Raw genomic sequence first — 21,758 nt, 5'->3', positions numbered from 1 at the left:
ATTCTAAAGAATTAAAGCCTTCTTTACACATATGAGTAGGCTATTTTGGGTTTTATGGTTTATTAAATAACTGTAGGTGATTCACTGCTCAGTTCTAGCTATGATCACTTCAGGTGAACCTGCAGCTAAAAGATGAGGCTTATCCACTGATAGCAGAGTACTGTGGATAGGACAGCATGGCATCCCAGCTCTGATCAGGAGCAACGGGATCAGAGCTAGGACTCGGTATCTCTGTCCTTCAGCTAGCCATGGTGACAGGACATGGCCCCAACTGTGTCTCCGATATTCGAGAATTATTTGCAGGGTAGATATGCAAGAATAAATGATGTTCTTAACATCACAGCAATTGCTTAAAAGCAGTGCCTTTCATACTTCTTTTTGACTCTGACCCTCAGTCACATACACATTTTTTCATAGCAGCCCAGTACACATATTCGAAAGCTTTCTGAAATACTGTTTTACCTTATTATGTGGGAAGCATTCTGATATTTTCTGTGTTAGCCTACTGCATTACATTTTTTTTTTTTTTTTTTTTGAGACGGAGTCTTGCTCTGTTGCCCAGGCTGGAGTGCAGTGGTGCGATCTCGATTCACTACAACCACCGCCTCCCTCATTCAAGCAATTCTCCTGCCTCAGCCTCCCAAGTAGCTGGGACTACAGGCACACGCCACCATGCCCAGCTAATTTTTTTGTATTTTTAGTTGAGATGAGGTCTTACCGTGTTGGCCAGAGTGGTCTCAATCTACTGACCTCATGATCTGCCTGCCTCGGCCTCCCCAAGTGCTGGGACTACAGGCATGAGCCACTGCCTAGCTGCATTACATTTTATTTTTTAAAAAGCTGAATAAGATCCACTATTTATTTTGTAGTCACTAAAGAGTTGGGACCAACTGTTTGAAAATACTATTTTGAAGTATCCATGGGATCTTACACTATAGCTGGAATGATAAGAGGACCCGAAAGGGTGTTTTTAGGAATATGTTTTTGCGGGGAGAGTACATCCGATCCCCTTCTTTTTCCCTTAAGTATAAACTTGAAAAACTTGAGAAAATGGTAGGTGAGTAATTTATATGTATGGTTTCATGTGTATATTTGAAGTATTAATACATGAAAGCAGTGAACAATAGTATCTAACATGTAATAGGTACTTAATATGTGTTAGTTTTCTTTCTGCAGGCATATCTTGGTTGTTTAATTGTAAACAATTAGCTTTAGCTTTTAACTTAGCTTATAGACTTCAACTTAGCTTTTAGACTTCAAAAGTTCTATTTATCTTAACTTACTTTGAGTGATTAATTTTAGTTATTGAAAGACAGTTGATCAGATGACATAAACAATGCAGTCTTTTTATGTTTTTGGTCAGGTACTGGTAGTTAACTCTCAAGGAGAAATTTCACGGTTGAGCGTCAAAAAGGAAGTGGTCACGAAAGGAAATATCAACAATTATCTTAAATTGGGTCAAGAAGGGAAGTATCTCGTCTACCACAATCAATACTCCACCAATTCATTTGCTTTGAATGAGCACCAGCACAGAGAAGATCATGATAAGAGAAGGCATCTTGCACATAAATTCTGTCTGACTCCAGCAGGAGAGTTCAAATGGAACGGTTCTGTCTATGGGTCCAAAGTTCTTACTATATCTACTCTGAGTCTATCACCCAATTAGAAAACAACATCCCTTCATCCTTTCTTCATCCCAATTGGGCATCACATAGGTAAAGGAAACTGAGGTTAATTTATTGCTGTAGATATACTAAATGTTTATAAAATGATTGTTGTAGATGTGCACTTGAAAACGTCATTACCAATGAGTTGAAAGAAGTCAATGTGGTCAGCAGACAGGACGTTAGAGGTGTAAGTGTACTTCTAACTTACTGAACCAACACCACTATTTGGAGGATTAGGAGTCAGAGTCTGATTCCCTGGAATCAGATGGAGGCCAAAGTTAAAACTACTGTGCTTTTAATTTAAGGTCAATGTAGTGAAATAATTTCTTTCATTTCTTCTGAAATATAAGGCAAATTGGATCAAGGCAGTTCAGATGTGTAGCAAACCCAGAGAATTTGCATTGGTTTTAGCCATTTTAGAGTGTGCCATTAAACCAGTTGTGATGCTACCAATATGGTGAGAATCTTTAGGACATACCAGGTAAGTGAATTCTGAGCCTTGTAAATGAGGAATATTGGACTCCCTTTTGAAATACTAGCATATTAATAATGAAAGCTAATGTATTTAAGAGGCCATATTAAAGACTTTACTTTTGGCCTCATTTTCTTCTTAGATAAGTTGTAAAACATGAATGAATATTATTAGTTCTTTTTTTTTTTTTTTTTTTTTTTAAGACAGTGTCTTGCACTGTTGCCCGGGCTGGTGTGCAGTGGCACAATCTCAGCTCACTGCAACCTCCACCTCTTGAGTTCAAATGATTCTCCTGCCTCAGCCTCTGAAGTAGCTAGGATTATAGGTGCCCACCACTATGTCCGGCTAATTTTTTGCTGTCACCCAGGCTGGAGTGCAGTGGTACCATCACAGCTCACTGCAGCCCTGACCTCCCTGGGCTAAGGTTGTCCTCTTACCTCAGCCTCCCAAATAGTTGAGACTACAAATGCATTCCACTATGCCTAGCTAATTTTTGTATTTTTTGTAGACACAGGGTCTCATTATGTTGCCCAGGCTGTTCTTGAACTCTAGGCTCGAGCGACCTGCCTGCCTCAGCCTACCAAAGTGTTGGGATTATAGTCATGATACATTTCTGATAACAGAGCAATTAGTGCAATGGTTGCTATAACATTTTAGAGAATGGTTTGACAAAAACAAAGTTAAAAATGCAATTTGACTCCTTCCTGATACTGTAGAGAAACTTTTACCCTGTGTACATGAGAAGACATTGTAGCAGAGTGTTCCTTATAATATTATTTCATAATGGTGAAATTTGGAAATAATTCCTAAGTACTCATAATCAGGCATGTTTAAATTGTGTTATTTCATAATGGACTATTACGTAGCAGTGAAAAACACACTACAGCAACAAGTGTCGAGATTGAATCTCATAAGTTTACAATAGAATGAAAACATTTGGAGAGGGTGGGAGAGGCACAAGGGTTGAAAAATTACCTATTGCGTACAGTGTTTACTATACGGGTAATGAGTAACTAGAAACCCAGTTCCCCCCAGTGCACATAGACTCCTTGAATCTAAAATAAAATAAAAATTTAAAAAAAGAGAAAACAGTTCCATCACTAAAAACACATAAGGAAAAATGTATATACTACATACATGTGTGTAGAGTTTAAAAGCATGTGTGATGATACAATGTTACAGTATTGTTTAGGGATATAGACATTTGTAAAATTTTAAAGAAATGCAAGGGCTATATGCTTGAAATGTAAGAAATATACTTCTAAATAAATAAGTGCTCAAATGTAAATCATAATGAGAACCAGAAAACATTTTGATCTGGATGTTCATGAAAGTACTACATATATTGAAATTTGTGAGATGCAATTAGACTTCCTGGGAGAAGTTGCTAGCTGTTAATGCTTATGTTAGAAAAGAAAAACTGCAAATTAATTAGCTAGGGGTACATCTCAAGGAACCAACCTAAAGAAAGAAAATATTAAAGATGAGAAAACGTGATGAAATAGAAAAGAAACATACCTTAGATCCCATTATGTTTTACAAGCCTCTGATAAGATTATCAAGGGGGGAAAAATAATACAGCACAAATAACCAATATCAAGAATAAAAAAAAGAGGTATACTAACCAATGTTTCTGATTCTCTTTTACTAGAACTTGGAATTTTAAAGCCTTCACAGGGTCCACTAATATAGTATTCAGGTTTCCTACATCCACAAAGAAAGGGGTCCACCTAGAAGGAGTGGACCAAGATGGTGGAATAGAAGTCCCCACCTGATCGTGCCCCACCTTCCATCCCCACCGCTACAGAAAGGGGCCCACCGAGCTCCCTTTGGGTGGGGGAAGGGTTGGGAAGGACGCCACAGTGATCTCAGTCCTTAGTAGGGCAGAAGCCACACTCAGGCAGGAGAAGGATTTCTGGTTGTTTATCACTGCACCTGTCATTAAGGTGATGGCAGGACCAGATGAGTTCATAAGGTTTTTCTTAAGTTTCAGGAACCAGATAGTTCTTTCTAAACTTTTCTACCAGAATAGAAAAAGGAGGACATTTTACAGATTATTGTTTCTCTTAGTGTGAACCTGTTAGAAAACTTGATAAATAGAAATAGACAAATAGAAAATTATGGCCCTGTCTCCTTTATTAATATTTATTATAATAATTAATAGCAAATAGGCATGTCTATAAGAAATCTCAAAACATTAGTATGCAGATATATTCAGGAGTAAATTTAAAGAATAAGAAGCCATGCTGAATTGGCTTCACCTTAGACACCAATCTCCAGGAGATTACTAATACCCTACTATTTTAAGAAGTCAAAGAAAGGCTGGAGCTGGTGGCTCATGCCTGTAATCCCAGCACTTTGGGTGGCCAAGGTGAGTGGATCACTTGAGCCCAGGAGTTTAAGACCAGCTTGGCCAACATGGTGAAACCCCATCTCTACTAAAAATACAAAAATTAGCGGGGCACAGTGGTGCATGCCTGTAGTCCCAGCTACTAGGATGCTGAGACAGGAGAATCGCTTGAACCTGGGAGGCAGAGGTTGCAATGAGCTGAGATCGCACCACTGCACTCCAGTCTGGGCAACAGAGCAAGACACTGTCTCAAAAAGCGAAAAGTCAAAGAAAGGAAACCTTTTGATCATCTCATTAGATGCCAAGAAGGTATTTTTGTCTAAGTTCATTATGATTTATTGTTTTTTTTTTTTTGGCTGGGCGTGGTGGCTCATGCCTATAATCCCAGCACTTTGGGAGGCCGAGGTGGGTGGATCACCTGAGGTCAGGAGTTTGAGACCCACCTGGCCAACATGGCGAACTCCCATCTCTACTAAAAATACAAAACTTAGCCGGATATGGTGGCACACGTCTATAGTCCCAGCTACTTGGGAGGCTGAGGCAGGAGAATCACTTGAACCTGGGAGGCAGAGGTTGCAGTGAGCCGAGATCATGTCACTGCACTCCAGCCTGGGCGATAGAGTGAGACTCTGTCTCAAAACAAAACAAAACAAAAAATGACTACTAGGAAGTTTCCATTTATATAGCTTGCATTCTATTTCTGATGGACAGCCCTCTCCAGGAAGTCTCAGCGCTTCAGAGGGAAGGGGGACAGTTCCCCTTTGGGTAAAGCTATTTCATAGTGCTGAAAACATGATGATCCCCCCTCTAGCATACAGGTGTGGATTCAGTAGATGCTTGATAATTCAATTCTTATTTGGTACTATTATTGACAAAGGAAAACGATAAAGGAAATATTTTTCTCCTCGCCCATCTTTTAGCTTTCTCCCTTTGTCTCATAACCATGTCCAGCAACGAGAATGCTAATACACCAGCTGCCCGTCTTCACAGATTCAAGAACAAGGGAAAAGACAGTACAGTGAGTACCTTCTGTTGCTTTCCTGTGGTGGTGTTTAAATGGGAGGACATTTGGAAAGGGGTGAAAACTTAGGGATCTTTTAAAAAATACCCTCACTTAGCAACAAAAACTGATGTGATAGGTGAAACGGCATGTTATCTTTTCTCAAGGAAATGAGGCGTCGCAGAATAGAGGTCAATGTGGAGCTGAGGAAAGCTAAGAAGGATGACCAGATGCTGAAGAGGAGAAACGTAAGCTCATTTCCTGATGATGCTACTTCTCCGCTGCAGGAAAACCGCAACAATCAGGTAAAAAACGTATTTTGGTTTATGAGTTACGTGAAATCCAGAAAATCAGTAGGAACTTTTCTTAGAAATTCAAGTAAACTTAACATTTCTAGTCTTATGGTTTTAACTATCTGTGAAGATCTTTTTCTCTGTTTGCAATTAGTAATTGTCTTCTTTCCTGCCTTCCATAATCCACTGAAGCTGATTTAGGATCTTCCTTTAGCTCTGACCTTCCTTCAGACTTCCCTGCATTTCTAGCTGCTAGCTGGGTATCTTGACCTGACCAGTGTGTCCAGAGCCAACCAGTTTCTGGTTTATTTCTTTTTTCTTTTTCCTACATAGAGTCTTGCTCTGTTGCTCAGGCTGGAGTGCAGTGGCACAATCTCGGTTCACTGTAGCCTCCACCTCCTAGTTTCAAGCAACTCTCCTGCCTCAGCCTCCCAAGTAGCTGGGATTATAGGCATGCACCACCACACTTGGCTAATTTTTGTATTTTTAGTAGAGACAGGGTTTCACCATGTTGGCCAGGCTGGTCTCGAACTCCTGACCTTGTTATCCGCCCACCTGGGCCTCCTGAAGTGCTGAAATTACAGGTGTGAGCCACCACGTCCAGCCTATTTCTGGTTTATTTCTGCTATTTTTGTTAGTCTCTATTTTTTTTTTTTTTAATTTGTCACCAGCTTTGTTCAGGACTTTCCTCCTGAAATATTTACAGTAGCCTCCTAATTTATCATTTCCTTCTTTCTGTGCCCTGTCTCTAAAAATAAAAATCCATACTCTGGCCAGGCACGGTGGCTCACACCTGTAATCCCAGCATTTTGGGAGGCCAAGGTGGGTGGATCATCTGAGGTCAGGAGTTCGAGACCAGCCTGGCCAACGTGGTGAAACCCTGTCTCTACTAAAGATACAAAAAAATTAGCTGGGCTTGGTGGTGGGCGCCTGTAATCCCAGCTACTTGGGAAGCTGAGACAGGAGAATCGCTTGAACCTGGGAGGCGGAGGTTGCAGTGAGCCAAGATTGCACTACTGCACTCCAGCCTGGGCAACAAGCGCAAAACTCTGTCTAAATAATAATAATAATAATAATATCATCATCATCATCATCCATACTCCATGAAGGCCTTCCACAAAGTAGACCTATCTTAGATTTTCAAATTTATCTTTCATCTTTCAAAGATAACTGGGCACTTTCCTACTTCTTTTTCTCACAATATGCTCAATATGCTTCCTTTTTTTTTTTTTTTCTTTTTTTTGAGACAAAGCCTCACTCTGTCATTGTGGCTGGAGCGCAATGGTGCCATCTTGGCTCACTGTAACCTCTGCCTCCTGGATTCAAGTAATACTCGTGTCTCAACCTCCCGATTAGCTGGGATTATAGGCACGCACCACCATGCCCAACTAATTTTCTTTTTTTTTCAGTAGAGACGGGGTTTCGCCATGTTGGCCAGGCTGGTGTCAAGCTCCTGACCTCAGGTGATCTGCCCACCTTGGCCTCCCAAAATGCTGGGATTACAGGTATGAACCACTGCGCGCAGCCACATTATGCTTCCTTTAGCCCTTTAGCACTCCACATTTATCTTTTTTTTTTTTTTAATTGAATACTACCTATGTTCTATTTCTAGGATACTAACACTAATAGAGGTGAGTAATGCTCAAAGCTCATCTTCTCCTTATAGCACTCCTTAGCCTAGCAGGAAAGACACTCCTTTCCCAGGATTCTCTAGCGCCTGGTTCTGCACCCAAAATGGGGAGTAAATGCTGTGTAGCCCATCTGTTTACCACTTGTTTTATGCTGTTTGTCTGCTTGTCACATTTCCTCTGTGAGGCATCAAGCTCCTGGAGAGACAGGGGTACTGTCTTTTTAAATTATGGGTAGCACTGGTTCTCAAACCTCCTTTCTACTGTGATTCACAACATAAAACATTTTTTTTTATAGGGTGCAGGGGATGGGTCTTGCTCTGCTGCCCAGGCTGGAGTGCAGTGACGTGATCTCAGCTCACTGCAGCCTCTGCCTCCTGGATTCAAGCGATTCTCCTGCCACCTTCTCCCGAGAAGCTGGGATTACAGGGGCCCGCCACCACGCCTGGCTAATTTTTGCATTTGTAGTAGAGATGGGGATTCACCATGTTTCCCAGTCTGGTCTCGAACGCCTGACCTCAGGTGATCTACCGCCTCGGCCTCCCAAAGTGCTGGGATTACAGGCGTGAGCCACTGAGCCTGGCCGCACATAACACATTTATATTTGCAACAACATTCAACCGTGGGCATACATAGATTATAAAATTAGATATGAAAATCCTCAGAATGTTGCTTATAACTTCGTGTCTTTCTCTCTCAAAGTATATCTGAATGCAAGTGATTGAGATTAATGTAGGAATAATCTTCAGGCTGCTCTGATTTTTTTTTTTTTTGAGACAAGGTCTTGCATGGTGACAGGCGCACACCACCGTGCCTGGATAATTTTTCAAAAAAATTTTTGTAGGGTGGGGAGGTCTCATTATGTTGCTCAGGCTGGTCTCGAACTCCTGAGCTCAACCCATTCTCCCTCCTGAGCCTCCCAAAGTGCTAGGATTATAGGTGTGAGCCACTGTGCCTGGCCTTCTAGTTCATTTTTTTAATTGTTCAAAGCTGCCTTTTTTTAGCAACAAAACACTTGGATATTCCATAACTTGAGACTCCAGTGAGTCCTGACACCGAGTTTGGAAACTGTTCTACATATAAAATAATGAATATTTAACAGGCAAAATTAAATGTAGGACTAAATTTTTAGTAGCTGGCTATAAGCCGAACAATGTTTACACTTGCCTTCACAGTGGTAAGTGTGGATTTTATTGTTTGTATTTAGTCTTAATGATAAGGTGCAAAATTTCATTTTTCTTCTAGGGCACTGTAAATTGGTCTGTTGATGACATTGTCAAAGGCGTAAATAGCAACAATGTGGAAAATCAACTCCAAGCTACTCAAGCTGCCAGGTAAGTCTGTCTGCGATAGCATGGGTAACCTAATAAATTAGTGTTTTTAGATTTTTTGGGGAGTAGGCAGGAATAGGCAGACAGATAGTATAAGGAAAGATTAGGTTAGCCAGCCATAAGCCAAATAGTTTCTTATTTATTAATTTTTTTGAGAGGGGAGCCTTGCTATTTTGCCCAGGCTGGTCCCAAATGCCTGGGTTCAAGCAATCCTCTCACCTCAGCTTCCTAAAGTGCTGGGATTACAGGTGTGTGCCATTGCACCCGCCCATAAAGTTTTTATCAAAGTAATGTTTCAAGTCACTGGCAGGGAAACGAAGAAATAAATAGTAAGTGGGATTGAGACATCCATTTAGAATGATAGATCCATTTAGGAGATAAGTATAATTTGACCTTTGCCTCCCATCATACACAGTTATGATGTAATAGAAAGGATTAATAATTTCTATAGCTTGACAGAACAAATTTCAATGGTAAATGATTAAAAAGTTCTAGGCTGGGCGTGATGACTCATGCCTATAATCCCAGCACTTTGGGGGCCAAAAGGTGGGTTACTTGAGCCCAGGAGTTTGAGACCAGCCTGGGCAACCTGGTGAGACCCCGTCTCTATGAAAAATAAAAAAAAATTACCCAGGTGTGGTGGTACACACTTGTAGCCCAGCTACTAAGGAGGCTGAGGTGGGAGGATCACTTGAGCCCAGGAGGTCGAGGCTGCAGTGAGCTGTGATCGTGGCACTGCACTCTAGCCTGGGTGGAGTGAGATCCTGCCTCAAAAAAACAAAAAGTGCTTAACCACAACTATCAGGGAGACCAAATTCAATTACTAATGAGAGTATAACCCTGTCAGATTGTCAAAAGCTTTTTAAAAAGTGACAAGATCTGTAGAAGATTTCTGCAGGGCTGCAGAGGAGGATAATCAACAATTTTTGGAAAAATGATAGTTAATTATACCGCATACATAGTACCATACGAGTAATCTGTTCAGCTTCTCTCAGGTTCCAGAATGTCTCAGCATTTAGTGATTTACTTAAAAGGTTGTCTGAAGTTCTAAACTCTTGAATTGCATTTTAAATTGGTTTTTAGACAAACTCCTTTTGTTAATCACTTTCAACTTTTTTCTTTTTGTTCCCCTTTAGGAAACTACTTTCTAGAGGAAAACAACCCTCCATAGACAACATAATCTGGGCTGGTTTGATTCCAAAATTTGTGTCCTTCTTGGGCAGAACTGATTGTAGTCCCATTCAGTTTGAGTCTGCTTGGGCACTCACTAACATTGCTTCTGGGACATCAGAACAGACCAAGGCTGTGGTAGATGGAGGTGCCATCCCAGTGTTCATCTCTCTGTTGGCATCTCCCCATGCTCACATCAGTGAACAAGCCGTCTGGGCTCTAGGAAACATTGCAGGTACTTGGACTTGAAGTTCTTTTGACTGAATGTATCTAAGCGTAATGAGTTGGAAGAAAGGCCTTATTATAAGCAATAATGACTTTGTCAAGTTTTGAGCTTGCTTTCAAGTCGTTATTAGGAATGAAAGTGTCGTCTTTACAAAGGCAGCAGAGGGCCATCTAAGTACGCTTGGGAGTTTTTGCTGGTGCATCAGTCACTGAACGTTAATGGTGTTGGACAAAATAATAAAATTAATCTTGCCTTTTTTTTCAGGTGACGGCTCAGTGTTCCGAGACTTGGTTATTAAGTATGGTGCAGTTGACCCATTGTTGGCTCTGCTTGCGGTTCCTGATATGTCATCTTTAGCAGTAAGTTACTAACATGAATAAAGTTACTCACTTCTTCATTCTCATTTCCCCCATCTTCTCAAAAGACAGAACCTCTCATTGCCTATTTTTTCCTCTAGTGTGGCTCCTTACGTAATCTTACCTGGACACTTTCAAATCTTTGCCGCAACAAGAATCCTGCACCCCCGATAGATGCTGTTGAGCAGATTCTTCCTACCTTAGTTCGGCTCCTGCATCATGATGATCCAGAAGTATTAGCAGATACCTGCTGGGCTATTTCCTACCTTACTGACGGTCCGAATGAACGAATTGACATGGTCATGAAAACAGGAGTTGTGCCCCAACTTGTGAAGCTTCTAGGAGCTTCTGAATTGCCAATTGTGGTAAGTTATTTACTTGTAGATTAGGACGTAAGTATAAGAAGCATGGTCAAGGCTGGGCGCGGTGGCTCAGGAGTTCAAGACCAGCCTGGCCAACATGGTGAAACCCCATCTCTACTAAAAATACAAAGAAATTAACTGGACGTGGTGGCATGCACTTTAATCCCAAGGCAGGAGAATTGCTTGAACCCGGGAGGCGGAGGCTGCAGTAAGCCGAGATTATGCCATTGCACTCCAGCCTGGGTACAGAATTTCTGAAGTGCTGAGAAAAAAATAAGGTAACCAGCATCAACAATTTTTCCTTTTCAGACTCCTACCTTAAGAGCCATAGGGAATATTGTCACTGGTACAGATGAACAGACTCAGGTTGTGACTGATGCAGGAGCACTCGCTGTCTTTCCCAGCCTGCTCACCAACCCCAAAACTAACATTCAGAAGGAAGCTACATGGACAATGTCAAACATCACAGCTGGCCGTCAGGACCAGATACAGCAAGTTGTGAATCATGGATTAGTCCCATTCCTTGTCAGTGTTCTCTCTAAGGTAATGAAGTCTTAGGATTTAATCAAGTCATTTTTTAGTATTTATAGAAAGCTCTGCTTGATAAGCTTCTTCACGTGCAAGAATCTTGGGTTCTACTTGGAGTCCTTTGCTGGAAAATACCCAGGAACCCCTTTCACTTACGGTTGGATAGAACCTTGGTCCTTTGAGTCATTGTTTTTGTGAAAAAGTACTCTTGGAAACTTATTTGTGCAACTGTTCTGAAATCAAACCATTTCCTTATGTTGAATAGGCAGATTTTAAGACACAAAAGGAGGCTGTATGGGCCGTGACCAACTACACTAGTGGTGGAACAGTTGAGCAGATTGTGTACCTCGTTCACTGTGGCATAATAGAACCGTTGATGAACCTCTTAACTGCAAAAGATACCAAGATTATTCTGGTTATCCTGGATGCCATTTCAAATATCTTTCAGGTAAGTCCTATCAAGGTGGCTTTGTTTGAATTTGAACTTGATAATAATCAGTTTACTATTTAGACCTGGGGGAGGGCAGCTGTTGTAAGTTTACTCACTAGTAAGCCAAAGATTCAGAAAGCCTGTTTAGGTGGGCCACACCTTTGATTAAAAATGTGGCAGGCATTATCAAAGATATAAAAGAGATGACAAGTGGATGATGGGACCTGAATCGAAGTCGGGTGCTTATGTGAACTCATCACACCTGTTCACTTGGTTGATTTAATGTCCCAATTTTCTACTGAATTTTGGTGAAATTAAATTTGAATGACTTGGTGCAGTGGCTCATGCCTGTAATCCCAGCACTTTGGGAGGCCGAGGAGGGTGGATCACCTGAGGTCAGGAGTTCGAGACCAGCCTGGCCAACATGGCGAAACCCTGTCTCTACTAAAGATACAAAAATTAGCCAGGCGTGGTGGCGGGTGCCTATAATCCCAGCTACTCGGGAGGCTGAGGCAGGAGAATTGCTTAAACCCTGGGCGGGGGGCGGAGGTTGCAGTGAGCCAAGATTGCATCACTTCACCCCAGTCTGGGCGAAAGAGTGAAACTGTCTCAAAAAAAAAAAAATTCTGAATGACTTAATTATATTTTTCTTCTGGTTCCACCCCTAATTGATCCAAGCATACCAGCATATGGCACTTTGTCATAGTGATTGGTGGTAGGTAAGCCCTTCTCATCAACTTTGGATTCTAGAGATTTTTTCATATAGAAGTTGAGCCTATAGGCTGGGCGTGCTGGCTCATGCCTGTAATCCCAGCACTTTGGGAGGCCGAGGCAGGTGGATCATGAGGTCAGGAGTTCAGGACCAGCCTGGCCAATATAGTGAGACTCCGTCTCTACTAAAAATACAAACACTGAGCCAGATGTGGTGGCGGGCGCCTGTAATTCCAGCTGCTCAGGAGCTGAGGCAGGAGAATCGCTTGAACCTGGGAGGCGGAAGTTGCAGTGAGCCAAGATTGTGCCATTGCACTCCAACCTGGGCAACAAGAGTGAAACTCTGTCTCCGAAAAAAAAAAAAAAAAAAAAAATTGAGCCTACAATAATGGATGCTGGCATATCTGTCACTGCGTATAAATAATTTGTCAATATGTGGCCAGTATTTCCTCTTCCCCTCATCTAATCACCTAAGTTATTTTCAAGTAAATCTGCTATTTCATCTATAGATATTTATGTGTCTCTTAAAAGTTGAAAATTTAAAGAAAAACTAACCTACATACCATTCCATATGCCCAATAAATCCTTAATATCAACACACATTCTGGTCAGACATTTAGTTTAGCACTCCATACGCCATCTTTGCCCTTAGACATCTTGACTACACCTTGTGATGATAAAGGATTTTTTACAGAACAATAAGCCCCTGTTCCCATAGCAGACCAGTTGAACTGGAATGTAGTGTGTTTTAAAAGTTGCCCATGTGATTTTGATACATAGAAAAGGTTGAGAGCTATTGATTGTAAGATCTTTGGCTCCAGTTGAAGTAGTGCTAAAAGCAGGTATAGATCCAATCACATTGAGTTTCAACAAAATATAAAATGGACATAAAACTATGACATGCTTGATGAAGGAACTGTTAAGGTGCTTATTTCTGCCTGACATATCAATATTCAAAATTTTCAATGTTTTCTTCATTAAAACATTCAGAGTATACACCAGTAAACTTGGAATTTTTTTTTTTTAGGCTGCTGAAAAACTAGGTGAAACTGAGAAACTTAGTATAATGATTGAAGAATGTGGCGGCTTAGACAAAATTGAAGCTCTACAAAACCATGAAAATGAGTCTGTGTATAAGGCTTCGTTAAGCTTAATTGAGAAGTATTTCTCTGTAGAGGTGAGTAATGGATGGTAATATTAATAATAACTTGGAAACATCTAAAGTCAAGCCCTTTTTTTCCCTCATAATTTTAAAAATGAGCCTCATATCTTTGTTAAATATAGTAAAATTATCAGTGTACATAGGATGTAATGTATTTATTTGCCCCTCTGATGTTTGGCTTGATAGTAATAAAATCTTTTTATTTTTTATTTTTTGGTTTCTACAAATTATTTTATTAGAATGTCAGACTCAAAAGGAACTACCAGTAACATGCCTGAAAATGCTATATATGATTTATGCTTGACCCATGACCCCTGCTGTCACTGGATCCAGAGTGTGAACAAGGGAAAAGGAAGTGGAGGTGGGCGGGGACAGCACTAGCCCTGGCTGGCCAGACGTCGGGCCCACAGACCTGGTCCCCATAACCACCAGGATCCGTACAATGTACACATTCCTAATTCAGGCTCAACTCTCCTTTACCCAAGAATAAATGCCTCAGGACTCAGTCTGAATCACTGTCCGTCTCGGCTTCTGTCACATCCACACTGAATTTGTACTCCTGGTCACATCCCATGTAAGTGTCACTCATGAAATACAGAGTGTAGTTGTGGGCACCAGTGGCTGGGGCCACAAAGTCCAACTTCACCTTGGCCTTCTGCTGCAGCGTCAGCCTCTTGATGGAGATGAGGCTACTGGACGTGGCATCTCCAGTCACCACCCACCAGCCCTCTTCATGTTTCTGCGGGAAGAGAGGTACAACGACAGGGCCTGTGACTTCCTCCTCTCGCTGCAGCTGCACCAGCACCACCACTGGCCTGCCACTGCGGATGCTGTCCTTATCTACCACCTCATAAGATAGTTCGATATTAGGGTAGCGGTTACAAAAGCGAGCCACATCTGTAATCTGGTTGTCAGTCAGCTGAAGCAATGCGTTCCATTCTTCATCCTCCATCTCCAGGATGTCGAAAACACTCTCCACTCCCTTGTCTGTGCAATGTTTGATATGCTCAGAGGTGAAGTGTGGCAGCTGCTTCAGGTATGAGTCCTGGGACCACATGGCTTGAGTGACCCTCTGGGCCAGTTGCATAGCTGCCACAGCAGAGCTGAGCCACCCATTGCGGGAGAGGACATCCACGCAGGCCTGGATAAGCCGGATTGCCTTACTAAGGATTTTCTCCGTATCTGACTGTAACTCAGCACTCAGCTGCATGCGGGACAGGCGAGCCTGCAGGAGCAGGTTGGCCTTGATGTGTGGATCATTGAACTTAGGGTTATTCAGCTTGTGGGGGACCTTCTGAGCCAACTGCCTCAGGAAGCTGTCCTCATGGTGCCGGATGGGAATGTTCTCATACCCTGCTGCATTGGAGATGATCTCAATAAGCCCTCGAACCTTGGTCTTGGCATTGAGGTGAGATTTTAAAAGTCACCAGGTTAGTTTCAAATGGACAGCCTTGAGCATCTTAGACTATCTGGAGGGTAAGTTAGTGGGTGTCATTGTAGAAGGTGATAGAGAAGTAGGCCAAACCCACCGCCATGCTCTGGGCCTAATACAGTCTTTTCCTATTGAAAAGTGACAGTTGGGGAAGAAAAAAATCTCGGCCTGTTTCTGTTACTGTAGTAGCATTCCTTATCCCCGGTCCCCGCAACTCCCCGGGCACTCATGAATTGGCAAAGTTTCAGAGACCCTCCCTCCCCTATGTCAAATACTAGAATATCATACAGGATTAAAGGTATAATATGCAGATCAAGACCTAGAGATTGAATACAGACTTCTAGATAGGCTGCTGCTTGGAATAATTATATTCTTTTTATATTTATTTTTTAGTATATTTCCAGGAAGAGGAAGATCAAAACGTTGTGCCGGAAACTACCTCTGAAGGCTACACCTTCCAAGTTCAGGATGGGGCTCCTGGGACCTTTACCTTTTAGATCACGTAGCTGAGGCATACATTTGTTGTGTACCGCGTTTGGTATTTTGTCTTATTGTTTCTCTACTAAGAACTCTTTTTAAATGTGGTTTGTTATTGTAGCACTTTTTACACTGAAACTATACTTGAACAGTTCCAACTGTACATACTGTATGAAGCTTGTCCTCTGACTAGGTTTCTTATTTCTATGTGGAGTTTCATATCTTGCAGCATCCTGTAAATAAACATTAAAGTCCACCCTTTTCTTTACTTCACCATGCCTGTGTGTGGCTTTCTAATTTGGAGCCTTTAATGTCGCTGGTGAAAGGTAACCCATCCGAACTGGTGTGATGAACCAGAGTAGTCCTGGCTGCAGTTTTTACAGAAGAATGAATAACATTTTCCAGAAACCCTCAGCCAGTGTCTCCTTAAGTCTCCTTGGCCAGGGAGATGGGCTAAACACCTTAAATTTAATCATAAATCTCTCCTGGAGCTACAAGCGGAATTCATTCCTCCCAAACTTCAAGGCTGAATGGGATTCCAAGGTCAATCATGGCTGCACATGGGCCTCACCTGGGAAAGTACCCAGTTCTGTTTAGTTGATGAGGGCCGTGAGGGTCCACCTTGGGTCTTTTTAAAAAATGCAATTCCCAACGGCTCCTGTACAGTGTAGGTTGATAGACACTATTCTTTTTGAGATGGAGTCTCGCTCTGTTGCCCAGGCTGGAGTGCAGTGGCACGATCTTGGCTCATTGCAACCTTTGCCTCCCAGGTTGAAGCGATTCTCTTCCTCAGCCTCCTGAGTAGCTGGGATTATGAGCACCCACCACCATGCCCGGCTCATTTTTGTGTTTTTAGTAGAGATGGGGTTTCACTGTCTTGGCCAGGCTGCTCTTGAACTCCTGACCTCATGATCACCCACCTCGGCCTCCCAAAGTGCTGGAATTATAGGTGTGAGCCACCACATCCAGCTGATAGCCACCACTCTTAAGGAATGTGCTGTCACTGGAACAGGCAATGGATTCTGAGTGGAAACCACAAAGTGTTACCTACAGTAGTACCACGTAAGTCTTAGGAAAAGTGAAATGCTCACTGCAACCTCCACCTCCTGGGTTCAAGCAATTCTCCTGCCTCAGCCTCCCGAATAGCTGGGATTATAGGTGTGTGCCACCACACCCAGCTTATTTTTGTATTTTTAGTAGAGACGGGGCTTCACCATGTTGGCCAGGATGGTCTCGATCTCTTGGCCTCATGATCCACTGCCTTGGCCTCCCAAAGTGCTGGCATTACAGGCGTGAGCCACTATGCTCAGCCAAGACATCTTTCCAAGTCAGTAGTAATATACTGCAACAAGTCTCCATTTACCTTCTTGGCTACAAACACAAGGATTTTCTTCCTCTAGTTCATCAACATGCATATAAATATATTTTGCCTTTTGCAGGTAACAGTTGTGTTTTAAAATCCTTCCATGGAATGATGTTTAATCCTTACCTTGTTTAGGTATAGAGCACTGGCTAATACTTATTTCAAGCACCCCCTACAGCCAAGTTGCTAAAATGGGACACTAGGCCGGGTGCGGTGGCTCACGACTATGATGCACTTTGGGAGGTTGAGGCAGGCAGATCACTAGAGGTCAGGAGTTTGAGACCAGCCTGGCCAACATGGTGAAACCCTGTCTCTACTTTAAAAAAAAAAAAAACACAAAACAAAAATTAGTGGGATGCGGTGGTGGGTGCCTGTAATCTACTTGGGAGGCCGAGGCAGAAGAATCGCTTGAACCTGGGTGGCGGAGGTTGCAGTGAGCTGAGATCGCGCCATTTCACTCCAACCTGGGAGACAGAATGAGACCCTGTCTCAAAAACAAAACAAAAACACACAAAAAAACAACAAAAAATAAAATGGAGCACTAAACCCCTGTGTTACACATGGTCCTCGTAAGCATAGAGCATTTTGTTTGGAACCGTGGATTACTTTCTCAGCTTTTCCTGTACAAAGGCTGCCATAAAGGGAAGGGGGAAGAGACATTAACAGTACAGACGGCCCTTCCTTTCCTACTTACTTGCTCCTCTCTTCCTCTCCCCGAGTCCCTTCTTGGATACTGAATCCAAAAGTCTTCAGCTTGAGAAAAGGTGATGGGGAAGTAAACCTGGACATCCTAGATTTTTGCTTTAACATGGGAGAGTTTTAATGGCTTCAGAGGGACTGGTGTAAAAGACAGGATAGAAAGTGTAAGGTCTGGATTTGTTAAAGGAGGCATGACTCAATAGTGAGGTAATGAGCAGCAGATAGCTGGTTTCCAAAAAAGTTTTTTTTCATATTTTAGATAAAATGCTTAACATGCTAGTTTCCTTGGAGTCGTTAGATCCATAGAGGCATTGGGAGATTTTTATTTAATTTATATGTGGGTAACTTAATATCTTTGAGAATGACAGAATGACTTTATAACCAGCTTGATTTGTAAAAGTCACGATAAAAACATTATGTAGCCACCAACTTCTCCCTCTTGTAGTGTTAATGTCTAAATTGCCAATGATTTATTAATGTACTAACATTTTTAGTTTCCTAGTAGTTTGAAATCTCTTTATTTTTTCTTTTTTTCTTTTCTTTTTTTTTTTTTTTGAGACGGAGTCTCGCTCTTGTTGCCCAGGCTGGATGGAGTTCAGTGGCGTGATCTTGGCTCACCGCAACCTCAGCCTCCCGGGCTCAAGCGATTCTCCTGCCTCAGCCTCCCGAGTAGGTGGGACTACAGGCTCCCACCACCACACTTGAGTAATTTTTTTTTTCTTTTGAGACGGAGTCTCGCTCTGTCTCCCACGCTGGAGTGCAGTGGCGCGATCTTGGCTCACTGTAATCTCCACCTCCCGGGTTCACGCCATTCTCCTGCCTCAGCCTCCCGAGTAGCTGGGACTACAGGCACTCGCCACCATGCCCAGCTAATATTTTGTATTTTTAGTAGAGATAGGGTTTCACCATGTTAGCCAGGATGGTCTTGATCTCTTGATCTCGTGATCCGCTGTCCTCAGCCTCCCAAAGTGCTGGGATTAGAGGCGTGAGCCACCGCGCCCACCAATTTTTGTATTTTTAGTAGAGATGGGGTTTCTTTCTTTCTTTCTTTCTTTTTTTTCAAGACAGAGTTTCACTCTTGTTGCCCAGGCTGGAGTGCAGTGGCGCGATCTTGGCTCACAGCAACCTCCATCTCCCAGATTAAGCGATTCTCCTGCCTCAGCCTCCCAAGTAGCCAGGATTACAAGTTCCTGCCACCACACCAGGCTAACTTTTGTATTTTTATTAGAGATGGGGTTTTGCCATGTTGGCCAGGCTGGTCTCAAACTCCTGACCTCAAGTGATCCACCCGGCTTGGCCTCCCAAAGTGCTGGGATTACAGGTGTGAGCCACCGTGCCCGGCCATCTAGCAGTTTGAAACGTCATTTAAGACTTTGATAGGGTTACAGAGCGCGGGGCCGGCGGAGAGGAAAGCTGGAGGCATGGGTGGTTGGCAGGAAGTGGGACTGGTGCCTGGCAGATGCGGTGGTGACGATAGGTACTGATTTTGGATTAGGAATTGTTTTCTCACTTACCTTCTTTAAAAGAAGAATGTGGCCATTAGCCTTCAGTTCCGGCACGGGATTAGGAATGGCTTACTCCAACTGTCAGCATGATTTCCAGGCTCCGTATCTTCTACATGGAAAATATGTCAACGAGCAGGAGCAGTGACTTCAGTTGAGAACATCCCAGTGGGAGGACAGGAGAAATCATGTTTACTCCTCAGGAATACTGAAGTGCCCTGGAGTAAGCTGTCATTCTTCTGTAACAATGTTATCAGCAATGCTTTAAACTCCAGCACCTGGTTATGTATTTGAAATCAAGTCTGTTTCTTGTTTTGTATTTTCTCTCTGGAAATTGTAGGGAGGTGGTCTTCAATAAATTAAACAAAAAAAAAAGGAAAAAAAAGAAAAAAAAAAAAAAGACTTTGATAGGCTGGGCATGGTGGCTCACTGTTAATCCCAGCACTTTGGGAGGACGAGGCAGGCAGATCATCTGAGGTCAGGAGTTCGAGACCAGCCTGCCCAACATGGCAAAACCCTGTCTCTACTAAAAATACAAAAAATTAACTGGGCGTGGGGGCGGGAGGTAGATGTTGCAGTGAGCCAAGATTGCACCACTGCACTCCAGTCTGGATGACAAGAGCAAGATTCCATCTCAAAAAAAAAAAAAAAAAAAAAAAAAAAACTTTGATAAATTATATATGTTTTTACCAATAACTTTCATTTTTGTATTTGTTTTTGTTGTAAGCAAGAGAGGAAAGGTAATATTCCTAATATCATTTGGCAATTATCAAAGTAAAAACTGCTAACACTTATTTTGCTTGTTGAAATAATCTTAAAAGGGTAACATTAAAAGATTGGACATCAGTGTGAAACATTTCACGAAGTATTGATTCTTTCATTGCTATATTGCATTTTGGCTAAAAATAATCAAGCTACTTGATTATTTTTAGAACAAAGGAAAGCAACATTCTGTTTCCTAATGTTGATTTTTTTTTCTCTCATCTGTGGCTGCATCACTGAAGAAAAAGCTCAGGATAATTTTTTGTTATTGTAAATCCTCGTTGTTAAGTAAGATTTTTATTTCAGCATTTGGCCTCTTCAATTGCATAACAGCAAAGTCAGTTTTGTTCATATGAGCCATTGGAAACCTTGTCAGATACAGGACCCAAGTTCAGAAGGCCATTAAGGCCTGGCTGCCCCTTACCCCTCTCCACCCTTGCTGGAGCTTGCCAAAACCCGGTGGACTGATTTTGGAAAGCCCTTGAAACGTGTCATTTCATTAATGGTGCTTTCTTTTGGGATTGGGCTGTTGACCTAACTTGTGATGAACAAAACCCGGCCAAATCATGCAGCCTCCCTCTAACTCCCCATGGGAAAGTGTTAGAGAAAAGTGTTTCAGCAACATCACCCATTTAAGTTTCATAACCCCAGCTAATAAAGATGATAAGAAACACCCAAGCTATCAACTAGGGTTTTCTGAGGGCAGAAGTACAATTTAATTTTGAGCACTTGTATGTTAAACAACATGTTGTTGGCCTAGTTTGAAAGCTAATTCTAGTGTCTGTAAACGCTCAGTTCCTCCTAAATATTTGGGACAGTTTCATAACATTGTGTAGGAGGTGTATGCATCGAACCCTCTTAAACTGATCAGTTCGTGCATTCCAGGCTTTTCACAATTGTAAATGTCTTTTCCCATCCTAGTTGTGGGAGGTAGCATGGTGCAGTGAAATGGACTAGTATTTAAGAGCCAGATCTGTCTGAATTCAAATCTTGCCTCTTTATTATGTCAGTGAAAGACCTTTTGGTGGGGCAGCTAAGTGCCTGGCATAAGAAAAGTATAGACACTAATTCCTATATAATAGAAATATCCCAGATAAGTATTACAGCTATTCCAAATTTTTTGTTGTTGGGAATAGCCATAATAACTGAAGAAGCAAAGTCTCGCTATGTTGCCCAGGCTGGTCTCAAATTCCTGGCCTCAAGCTATCCTCCTGCCTCAGCTTCCCAAAGTTCTGGGATTTACAGGCATGAGCCACTGCACCCGGCTGCCTCCAACCTTTTAACACCAAAGATTTCTGTTTGTTCTTACACAGACCGACCCTTGTTTTGATTTATTTTACCTTCTAGGCTAAGTTTATTATACTCTTCCCTTTTTTCCCCCTTATCAATCAGATACAAATCAACATGAGATCACCATACTGGATTGTTTATAAACTTAATGATAGGATTCTACCCAAAAGTCAGATGTTTTGTCAGCCTTCAGGTCTTTTAGGGGCTTGGCATAGCTCTCTGAACAGTGGAACTGGCTCAAGGAGGGCCGACTGTGACTAAGTTCCTAGACTGGCTGTTAGCCTTTGCAGTATCCCAGTGAGAGGTCCAGCTGTCTTCCTGTGCCCACTGGTTCCCTTTCTCTTAATTCTATTGGACAGAATAATTGGAGCACCTCCTCACCTAACTTCTCATTGGCCATGAAAACAGGACTGAACCACCCAAGTCCAACTTGGTGATGGAAGCTTGTCAGTATCAATACCTGATAGGCCCCTAATACTAGTGTTAATGAAGTTTCTCAAATGATCAAACACTTGACTGTTGAGACAGCAACCACAAAGCCATATAT

The 21,758-nt window shown here is 42.2% G+C and overlaps 1 protein-coding gene and 1 pseudogene across 2 annotated transcripts; both read left to right on the top strand.

Moving 5' to 3' along the window:
* Positions 1-1,690: 1,690 nt before the first annotated feature.
* On the top strand, positions 1,691-15,868 carry LOC101007523 (importin subunit alpha-1). Of its 2 annotated transcripts, XR_004179483.1 has the most exons (12): positions 1,691-1,715; positions 5,410-5,507; positions 5,657-5,794; positions 8,656-8,744; positions 9,878-10,146; positions 10,402-10,496; positions 10,595-10,858; positions 11,165-11,398; positions 11,649-11,831; positions 13,552-13,701; positions 13,926-15,094; positions 15,512-15,623. XR_004179483.1 is itself a non-coding variant. In XM_031657700.1 (10 exons), exons 1-10 carry the CDS (start codon positions 5,433-5,435, stop codon positions 15,613-15,615), a joined length of 1,590 nt encoding a protein of 529 aa, XP_031513560.1. In that variant the 5' UTR covers positions 5,410-5,432; the 3' UTR covers positions 15,616-15,868. The 2 variants fall into 2 exon arrangements, 1 of the variants encoding a protein (XP_031513560.1); XM_031657700.1 differs by lacking the exons at positions 1,691-1,715; positions 13,926-15,094 and having other exon boundaries at positions 15,523-15,868.
* A 1,650-nt stretch (positions 15,869-17,518) lies between these two features.
* Positions 17,519-19,548, top strand: LOC101009735 (annotated as a pseudogene).
* The last annotated feature ends 2,210 nt before the right edge of the window (positions 19,549-21,758 follow it).

Source organism: Papio anubis, chromosome 17 (genome assembly GCF_008728515.1).
Source record: "Papio anubis isolate 15944 chromosome 17, Panubis1.0, whole genome shotgun sequence".
In the NCBI taxonomy this organism is placed as follows: Eukaryota; Metazoa; Chordata; class Mammalia; order Primates; family Cercopithecidae; genus Papio; species Papio anubis.
The sequence above is the reverse complement of the archived record's forward strand: the minus strand, read 5'-3'. Positions and strand labels throughout refer to the sequence as shown.

Excerpts from the sequence above, each read along its gene's own strand:
- LOC101007523 (XM_031657700.1), top strand. The coding sequence starts at position 5,433 with ATGTCCAGCAACGAGAATGCTAATACACCAGCTGCCCGTCTTCACAGA. Across the intron at positions 10,859-11,164 it reads CTTCTGAATTGCCAATTGTG|ACTCCTACCTTAAGAGCCAT; the intron begins GTAAGTTATTTA and ends TTTCCTTTTCAG. Across the intron at positions 11,399-11,648 it reads TTGTCAGTGTTCTCTCTAAG|GCAGATTTTAAGACACAAAA; the intron begins GTAATGAAGTCT and ends TATGTTGAATAG.